The 9,931-nt window shown below is 43.3% G+C and overlaps 1 protein-coding gene across 1 annotated transcript; it reads left to right on the top strand.

The window, feature by feature from the left end:
- Positions 1 to 3,633: 3,633 nt before the first annotated feature.
- On the top strand, positions 3,634 to 6,729 carry LOC141846465 (uncharacterized). The gene is made up of 10 exons (XM_074734511.1): positions 3,634 to 3,714; positions 3,796 to 3,911; positions 4,049 to 4,150; positions 4,234 to 4,347; positions 4,476 to 4,532; positions 4,700 to 4,766; positions 4,852 to 4,905; positions 5,089 to 5,160; positions 5,390 to 5,552; positions 6,563 to 6,729. Exons 1-10 carry the CDS (start codon positions 3,700 to 3,702, stop codon positions 6,727 to 6,729), a joined length of 927 nt encoding a protein of 308 aa, XP_074590612.1. The 5' UTR covers positions 3,634 to 3,699.
- Positions 6,730 to 9,931: the final 3,202 nt, after the last annotated feature.

The raw sequence follows: 9,931 nt of genomic DNA on the forward strand, positions 1-9,931 counted from the left end.
GTGCACCCCTAACCGAGTCGACACTGGAATCGCGAGTTTGACAACCTTAACGAATGAAGAAAATAATTAAAATTTTTTTACTCGAATGGTGGTTTCACCAGTTTAGAGCGCGCCTGCTTTGATACCAATTATAGGATCGTTAAGAGCACTAGAATGTGGTGAATAACACAATTCATTTTTTCACTCGTTTTCGAAAACTTATTTTGAATTCTTTTGAGTATGTAGCGGAAAATAGAAAACCTAGAGCACAAAATAAATAACATGTTTATTTTTACTTGGTTCACAGCCTCTGGCTACTACTCCAAGGTCCGAAGTCCTTGACAGCTTCTGATGGACAATCCACTAGTAGACTCTTTCTCACAATGAGAAAGAATCTCGTCTTTTTAAAAAAAGAGAAATGGTAATATGTTTACCATTCCTAGATAATAGATACACAAAGACAATTAGAGAAATGATACTACTAGTTACCAACAATAATTGATAACTTCAGCACAGTGTCGATGTAGCGTCTTGGCGTCGCAACAGCGTTTCGGGAGCATGGAGTTCTTGAACAGGGGTTGTAGAATTATTGTAAGTGTTGTTCTAAGGGTTATGTTCGGAGGTGCTTTTATGGAGCAATCCAGGTGCCTAGATCGCCTTCTGGGCACCCTCACCATGGTCTATCTGATCCGTTGTAATTGCTGAGTTAGCCATCTTTGGGTGCTTGGATCCCTTCCTAGCGCCTGAAGTTTGACGTGGCGATTGCTGGATCAGACTTGGCTCCATTGCGTCTTATCCTTCTCTGGGCGCTTGAATAGTTCTGAGCGTTTGGAAGCTAAGGTGTCTTAGCCAATCAGAACTTGCCACTTCATCCTCCTTGCATGCCCAAAAAAATATTGCTCGGGCGCTTGGATCGGATAGGAGCACCCAAACCATCTGGGCGCCTTGATCTAATAGAGGCGCTCGGATTCCTTTAATCTAGATTTCCTTTGTGCTCATTTCCCTGCATCACAGAGTTAGAATAATAAAGTATAATGCAAGAATTGACAATTTTATAACTATCTGGTCTTGACTTTGGATTTCCAATGAGACTCTAGGTCAGATCGATGCATATTGTTTCCTTCAAGGAAACGCGTCCTCACCTACTCCTCGTAGAAGATTTCACCTATTTGCTAAACATTCGGTCCTCCAGACCTATTTGGACTTCCTGCTCAACATCTGATCCTCTGATCTCCAGGACTTCCTTTTGATGTCCGGTCCTTGTTGACCCATCGATTTGTTAGACGTTTGGTCCACTAACCCGCCTAGACTCCCTGTCTGATGTCCTCAACCTGCCAAGTCTTCTTTGCTCAGTTCCATTAACTAAGACTTCTTGCCTAACTTCCAACTAGGGCTTGCCTCTCTAGCTAGGACTTTGTTTTGCCATGCCTCCAACTAAAACTTTTCTATGCTACCTACACACTTTGATTAGCTTATCAGTCCACAACATATTTTTAACTTAAACCCTTTGCTATAATCAAAATACAATTTCTATTATCAGGTGCTCCTTGCACCAACAATGTAACAATGTCGCCTATGGTTGCCCCTTATACCTCAAACCATTGCCTGTGGGTTTCTTTTTCCAATGCAAGGAAAGCAGGTGTGGATGAAGATCATTGGCTTACCGTTGGAGTGTTGGAACATTCGTGCATTGAGCAAATTAGTGTCCAAAGTTGGTAGGCCGTTGTACATTGACCAACTAACGAGGACAAGGGTGCGTATCAGCTACACAAGGGTTCTAGTAGAGGTGGACATCACCAAGGAGCCTCCAGAATTTATCACTGTGACACTCCTCGATGGTTTTGAGGTAGACCTCCTACATTATGAATCCCTCTTCAAATTTTGCTTAATTGTTGGAGGATGGGCCATTACCTCCCCTAATGAGAAGCCACGGCACCCCCATCATCTAACTTTTAGCCATCTCAATCAGTGACATCACAATCCGATCATACAAAGGCTGTTGACCCACTCAATGGGGGACTAAACACCCCCATAAGGAACTCATATTCAAGGTTGAGGTTGGCAGCACTAGGGGTGCCCTCAGTTGGTGCCACACATTTAAACGAAGATCCATCAGTAGTTTAACAACTGAACAATGCCCCTTCTGCTGTTGAACATTGCCCCTTCTGTTGTTGAACATTCAGGGATTGACTACTAGAAAACAAACCAAAAATCAGACAAATTGTATCAACTATTTCTGTCCCAACAAAGGTTGCTTCAGGCGTTGACACTTCCATAACTTTGGTTGATTATTGTAAAATATGAGAAAATATATTAAAATAATATAGAAATTATTTATCAAAATTTGGCCTCTAATGTGAAGAATTTTTGAAATTGAGTCCTCTAATTTCAAAAATATCAAGTGAGGTCAATGAAGTGCTTTAATGAATAAATTAGATTGTTGAAATAATTCAAATTTTTTTTAAAATTTAAAAATATTTATCTACTTATTATATTATTCCATGTATTTTTATAATTTATTTATTTATTTAATTTAAAAATATTTACTTATTAAACTAATAAAATCTTTGGCATTTTATTATTTTTTAAATTAACTATACCTTGAACGGTTACATCCTAATTACTGTTAGACTTTCGACGACATTAATTAGCTCATGGTGACTTTCAACGGTATCAATTACTCTACAGCAAAAGTGCCTTTTCAAATGAGAGAGTTTTGCATGCAGAGTAACATGCCCTTTTCATGAAGCGCTAGGCGGGGTGGTCGTCCGTTATAGTCATCTCACTTTTCCTTTCGTCTATAAATAAAGAGGCTAGATTGTTTCTTCTCACAAAAAATTTATAGGCAAACCTTCATTTGCTTCTTCTTGCCTCTTTCTCTATCTGCCTCTCCTTTGTAAAATCTCTAGCGAATGCTTATTTCTCTTGCATCAATAAACCCTCTTCTAATATTCAAGATACCATCCTATTGGAGTTTGATAGCCAAGTGCACTTGATTCTTTATTCGTCCCTATTTCTCTCGCTCACCTCAGAGCTTCTTGTTTTGTTGTAATATCAAATGCAAGTCAAATCTCACTTCTGTGGATAATCTACCCATTGTTTGTATACACTTTCTTTCTTATCTGCTTTTCGTACAAGATCTCAAGCAAGATTTTCTTTTTGATGGTTAGCATTATTTTTAAGTTAGGTAAACATGCATGAAAAGCATGAAAAATGCATAAGTATGTTAGGGACCTAAACAGGCTGCCCTAAGAATGATTTTTTCCAAAATTCTAAACCCCCTTTGCTCTTCTCCCCCTTTGAAAACTACCAAAAGGATTGTACTAAATGAGTTCAAATACTCACAATTTGACACTAAATGGGTATTCCTAATCCATATCTCGGATCTACAAAGAATACCAAATCAAAATACCAAAAACATTCTTTAAATTTTGTTTTCAGATTATGAGGCGACACAGGGCAGTTGACTGGTTTCTGAACTAGTTGACTTGTTTCTGGTAGGGTTCCAAACTAAAAATCCTTACTACCTAAGTTTCAATTTCAAACACATTAGTCATCAATTATCCAAGTGCCTTTTTTTCTTTTTTTTTTTGCATTTTCAACCTTTGAAGTACTGTTTAATATACTTGTTTGCTTCCATACATGCTGCAGGATTTAAAAACACGTCCAAAATATCTGGTGACATTTACAGTTGCATTTGATCAATCAAAAAATGTTGACATGGCAGTCAAAAAGGTTTGTTATTGTGATTCTCCACTTTAATTTTTTTTATCCCATCTTATTTTTTTGTACTATGTGTATCCGTCTGCCTATCAGCTTTTTGATGATTTCACAATATTACTCTTCCATTATGATGGTCGAGCTAGTGACTGGGAACAATTCGAGTGGTCTAAGCGTGCAATTCATGTCAGCATAAAGAAGCAAACTAAATGGTAAAGTTCGTTGATTTTTCAACATAAAGACCTATTCATTTTGTTTATGGAATCATTTTGTGTCCAAAATTTCCTCCAATTCTTCTACTGATGTCATGGTATTACTCAAACACTCATTAATTTCTGATAATCTTCAGGTGGTATGCAAAGCGTTTTCTGCATCCAGATGTTGTAGCAGCTTATGATTACATATTTGTCTGGGATGACAACATTGGTGTAGAACACTTCAATGCTGATAAGTACAAACTATATTCCTCTGTTTAATTGAAAGTTCTATAATTGAAATGTTCTTTTGGGGCAATATAATCTCTTTGTCATGCAGATACCTTCACTTGGTTAAAAAATATGGTTTGGAGATTTCACAACCAGGCATGGATCCTAATGAAGGATTGACATGGGAGATGACCAAAAGGAGAATTCACAGTGATGTCCACAAGTAGACTAATTGCTTATCCTACTGACTGTCTTCTTTCCTTGTGGTTCCTTATTTTGTCACAGGCATATATGCATTGCTGTATGATTGTTCTTTCTTCTAATTGTGGTCTTCATTTTTTAATTTCTCAGAGAAACCATGGAGAAACCTGGTTCGTGTACTGATCCTCATTTGCCACCATGTGCTGCGTAAGTGTCCTACTATATGTTTATTTTGTGATATATGAACTATTTGTCTGCCTATTCTGTGTTAAAGCCATAATTATTTTTTGGGTATTTATTATACTCCTGTGAATTAGAAAAAGGAATACACAGGGTTCTGATTTGCTACATTCCTGGAAACAATGTTCTTTCAGCTTTGTAGAAATTGTAGCTCCTGTCTTCTCGAGGAATGCTTGGCGTTGTGTTTGGCATATGATTCAGGTGCCTTAATGACTCTGATAGCCTTCAGTTATGTGAAAAAATAATCCTTTTCATCATGACCAATAAAAGTATTATGCCATCTCAGAATGATCTGGTTCACGGATGGGGGCTGGACTTTGCATTTGCAAGATGTGTTGAGGTCAGCTAATTTTGACAGCATCTACTTATCTGAGAACCCTTGTGTCAGTTTGAATTCAGATCAAACAAACTACCTAACCAATATGATGATAATTGTGACATGAATTGGATTTATGTATATTTTCAATTATTTTCTGTTGCTAAGTTGTCATGTTAATTCTTCATTTCTTTGATTTTTGTGCAGCCTGCTCATGAAAAGATTGGTGTAGTTGATGCCCAATGGATATGCTATCAAAGTAGTTTTATCAGGGACCAAGTTAGTATTTTTGAGTAGCTTATATTTAAGTTATTTTACTTTCCAAGTTCCACCTCATTTATTGCTATTGTTGTGTTTGTTTGTATCCTACCTTTGATGCATTATGACTTTAAGAGTGAATGACCGAACAGGCAGGGTCAATATATGTAGTTTTAATCAGGGATTGAAATTTCGAACCGTATCGCGTTATACGGACGAAATTTTTCATTCTGCTGATGGACTGGCACAGCACCGACACCGCAGTACCGGTCGAGAAATGCCTCCGGAGGCATCGCTCGGGCGCGGCGACGCCTCCGGAAGCGTCGCGTGGCTTCGGCAACACCTCTGGAGGAATTGCCCGGGCCCGGCGACGCCACTAGAGGCGACGCCCAAACCCGGTGACGCCACCGGAGGTGATGCTCGGGCCCGGCGACGCCACCGGAGGCGCCGCGCGGGCCCAGCGATGCCTCCGCGTGCGGGCCGTACGCGATTTGTCGCGATTTTTGATTTTTTAACTTAGAGTTTAATTAAGGTTTTAATAATCAAGTTTTAGCTATCATTGGGGATAATTTAAATAGATTTTAATAAAATCCATAAAATTAGCTTATTATTTTTTAAAAATATTTTATTTTTAAATATTTAGATTAATTTTTTTATTTTAGTTAATATATTTTATATTTTAAAAATATCGAAACTATACCGGCACAGTACGATATGGTACTGAAGCTGTATCGTTCCAGTCCGGGACCAAAACCTCGACACGGCTCCATATTTTAAATATTGGTTTTAACCTCAGTTTATAAGTTATTTTGGTGGCTAAAATGGTTTTCCACCTAGCTAAATAGCAGATTTCCTGTCTTCAGTCTAATCTTGAGATTCTATTTTAAAGTTTTGTTTGTTTTAAAGTCACATGCTTTGGAATGCTTTCTAGGGAAGGAATTTCTTAATTTTGTTTGCTTGTGTGTTTTATGAGATTTAAATTTGACATACATAGAGTAAGATACTTTTCACTTCAAATCACATAAATATCGAATTTAAATCTGTATAATTTGGGGGGAAATAGTCTATTGCATTTTGCTACATGTATACATATATCTAGGACAAGGAATAAGACATAACCCTAAACCGAAAACAATTGTAGGATTAAACACTATGATATTCTAATATCCTTAATACCTCTTAACACTGCCTCTTAAGATTGAGATGAAGCATATATATTAGATATGTCCAACTTATTAGTTAAATTAGAAAGGTTAATATGGAAAGATATCAAGACCATGATTAGAAACAAAAGTAAGCCAAAATTTGTAAATTATTAAAGGAGCATGCAGGCGACGATTTCTTCAGCCATAGAAAAATAAAGTGAAACTAGGATGAAGAGATCTTAGGAGCAAATCACATGAGTATGCTTCTGCTTGAGGAGGTGCATACAATAAGATACGAGAGTTTGAGAGGAAACAAAAACATTTAAGGGTCCTGTTCCGGCTAAAAACCGGGATGGTCAAGCCACCAGTCAACGAACGGTCCGACGGGTACCGCTTCCTAACGGAGTTGGAGGGACAGGGTGATGAGGACCTGAAACGCACTTAAACAGGAGGTGAGAGGGGTGCCGGGAAGTCCCGACGGGCCACTCCGACGCTCAAGTCAGTATTCCGTAGAAGGATAAATGAAAACGTAAAAGAAGAAGAAGAGTTTAGAAGGTCGAACCAACCCTCCAAGAGGGAGAAGAAGAATAGCTTCCTTTCCGAAGAAGAGGTGAGAACCTAAAATGCATAGCCCGTCCAGGAGCAGAGATGCCTCCTTTTAGAAGAAGAGGAAGAAGAGGTTCCCAGCAGCCCTCTATTGGAAGAAGAAGAAGAAGATCCTGCCGAAGGAGAAGCCCCCTCCTGCGAGAGGAAGAAGATGATGATCCCCTCTTCCCTTTGCTAGAGCTCTCCCTTATGTAGGCACACAGGGAGACCAAATCTGACATATCTCCTCTTCTCTTTCTTCCTTTTGGCATTATGTGCAGGAAAAAGAGCATCTTCTCTGACAACTTTATAAAGGCTGTCTTGGAACATGTGTGGTTTGTTGAATCCACAAAAGACAAATGTTGACCAGCCCGTTTGACTAGCCTTGCCAAATCAGCCCTATTCTTGACTCCCCCTTGACCCTTGACTTTTACCCTAGAGAAAGAGCCACGTCATTTATGCACCGGCATCACAAGTCTCCCCTTCAAGTCTAGTCGAAGGAGGCGTAGTCCGACTGACTGGACTATGTTTAACAGTTTAACCGTCTCATTCGCCATATTACTGCAGCAATGCTGAACTGCTGAGATAGCTGAGATGCCAAAACGAGGTGGTCGAGATGAGTAGCTGAGAGCTTGGAACCAGGAAAGCCTGAGGAGACTGAGTTTGGGGAAGCTGGGGAAGTCTGAATCAGGGAAGTAGAACCAGGGAGGCAGCGTTGACTGAGCTAACAGAGCTGCTGAGATAACTGAGTTAATAGAGTGGCAGGGTGGCTGAGTAGCCAAGCTGTTGGGCTGACTGAGCTAATAGAGCTGCTGAGATGACTGAGTTAATAGAGTGGCAGAGTGGCAGAGTAGCCGAGCTGCTGGGCTGACTGAGCTAATAGAGTTGCTGAGCTGACTAATAGAGCTGCTGAGCTAACTGAGTTAATAGAGTGGCAGGGTGGCTGAGTAGCCGAGCTGCTGAGAAGCTTGAGAAGGCTGAGTGCAGGGAAACCTTAGAAGGTCGAGTGCAGGGAAGCTGAGTAGACTGAGTGCAAGGAAGTCTGAGCAGGCTGGCTGCAGGGAAGCCTGAGAAGGCTGAGTGCAGGGAAGCCTAAGAAGGCTGAGTGCAGAGGAAGTCTGAGAAGGTTGACTGCAGGGAAGCCTGAGAAGGCTGAGTGCAGGGAAGCTGAGTGCAGGGAAGTCTGAGCAGACTGAGTGTAGGAAAGCTGAGTGCAGAGAAGTCTGAGCAGACTGAATGCAGGGAAGCCAAGAAGGCTGAGTGTAGGGAAGCCTAAGAAGGCTGAGTGCAGGGAAGCTGAGTGCAGGGAAGTCTGAGCAGACTGAGTGCAGGGAAGCCTAAGAAGGCTAAGTGCAGGGAAGCCTAAGAAGGCTGAGTGCAGGGAAGTCTGAGAAGGTTGATCTGCAGGGAAGCCTGAGAAGGCTGAGCGCAGGAAGTCTGAGCAGACTGAGTGCAGGGAAGCCTAAGAAGGCTGAGTGCAGGGAAGCCTAAGAAGGCTGAGCGCAAGGAAGTCTGAGCAGACTGACTGCAGGGATCCCTACCTCCATTGAATACGGAATCTCAGGATGGAGTTGAGCATGCTGCTGAGAGAGCGGGTCCCTACCTCCATTGAGTGCGGAATCTCAGGATGGAGCTGAGCATTGAGCTCGGGGTGCCTGTGGAAAGACTGAGGGAGCGGATCCCTACCTCCAATGAGTGCGGAATCTCAGGATGGAGTTGAGCATGCTGAGGGAGCGGATCTCTACCTCCATTGAGTGTGGAATCTCAGGATGGAGCTGAGCATTGAGCTCGGGGTGCCTGCAGAAAGACTGAGCAGTAGGGAAACCTGGGAAGGATCAAGCAGCCTGGGAAGGCTGGGAAGCTGGGAAGGATGAGCAGCCTGGGAAGGCTGAGCAAGATAAGCAGCCTGAGAAGGCTGAGTAGGACAAGCAGCCTGGGAAGGCTGAGCAGTAGAGAAACCTAGGAAGGAAAGGAAGTCAGGCAAGGCCTAGCCATGGAAGACAGGGTAGTCAGGCCAGGGAAGGCAGGGGAGGCAGGCCAGGTCAGGCCAGGGAAGTCAGGCCAGGCCAGGCCAGGGAAGGCCGGGAAACCAGGCCAGGGAAGGCCGGGAAGGCAGGCCAGGCAGAGAAATCAGATCAGGCCGGGGAAAGTCAGGCCGAGCATGGTCGGGTAAGGTCGGGAAAGAAGATCAGGCCAGGCAGAGAAACTAGGCCAGGCTGGGAAAGGTCAGGCCGAGTATGGCCGGGTAAGGCCAGAAAAAGAGATCAGGCCAGGCAGAGAAACCGGGCCAGGCAAGGGAAGGTCAGGCCGAGCATGACCGAGTAAGGCCGAGAAAGGAGATCAGGTCAGGCAGAGAAACCAGGCCAGGCCGGGGAAGGTCAGGCCGAGCATGGCCGGGTAAGGAGAAACCAGACCAGGCCAGGGAAGGCCGGGAAAAGCGAGGCCGAGCATGGCCGGGTAAGGCCGGGAAAGGAGATCAGGCCAGGCAGAGAAATCAGGCCAGGACAGGGAAACCAGGGAAGCTAAACCCGGGAAGGCAGGGAAAGAGAAGCCAGGGAAACCAGGAAAGCTAAACCCGAGAAGGCAGGGAAAGAGAAGCCAGGCCAGGTCAGGGAAGGCCGGGAAACCAGGCCGGTGAAGGTCAGGAAACCAGGTCAGGCCAGGGAAGTCAGGCCAAGCCAAGGAAGTCAGGCCAGGCCAAGGAAAGCCAGGAAACCAGACCGGTGAAGGCCGGGAAACCAGGAAAGCTAAACCCGAGAAAAGCAAGGCCAAGCATGCAACAGAGCAAGGCCGGGAAACGAAATCAGGCCGGCCAGGGAAGGCGGAGAAAAACAAGACCGAGAAAAACAAGACCGAGAAAAGCAAGGCCGAGCATGACAGAACAAGGCCGGAAAAGGAAATCAGGCCGGCCAGGGAAGGCCGAGAAAAACAAGACCGAGAAAAGCAAGGCCGAGCATGGCAGAACAAGGCCGGGAAAGGAAATCAGGCCGGCCAGGGAAAGCCGAGAAAAACAAAGTCGAGCATGACCGGGAAAGGAAATCAAGCCGGCCAGGGAAGACCGA

This window comes from Curcuma longa, chromosome 15 (genome assembly GCF_044706935.1).
Source record: "Curcuma longa cultivar G26 ecotype Majalengka, Jawa Barat chromosome 15, ITB_CL_G26_1.1, whole genome shotgun sequence".
Lineage (NCBI taxonomy): Eukaryota > Viridiplantae > Streptophyta > Magnoliopsida > Zingiberales > Zingiberaceae > Curcuma > Curcuma longa.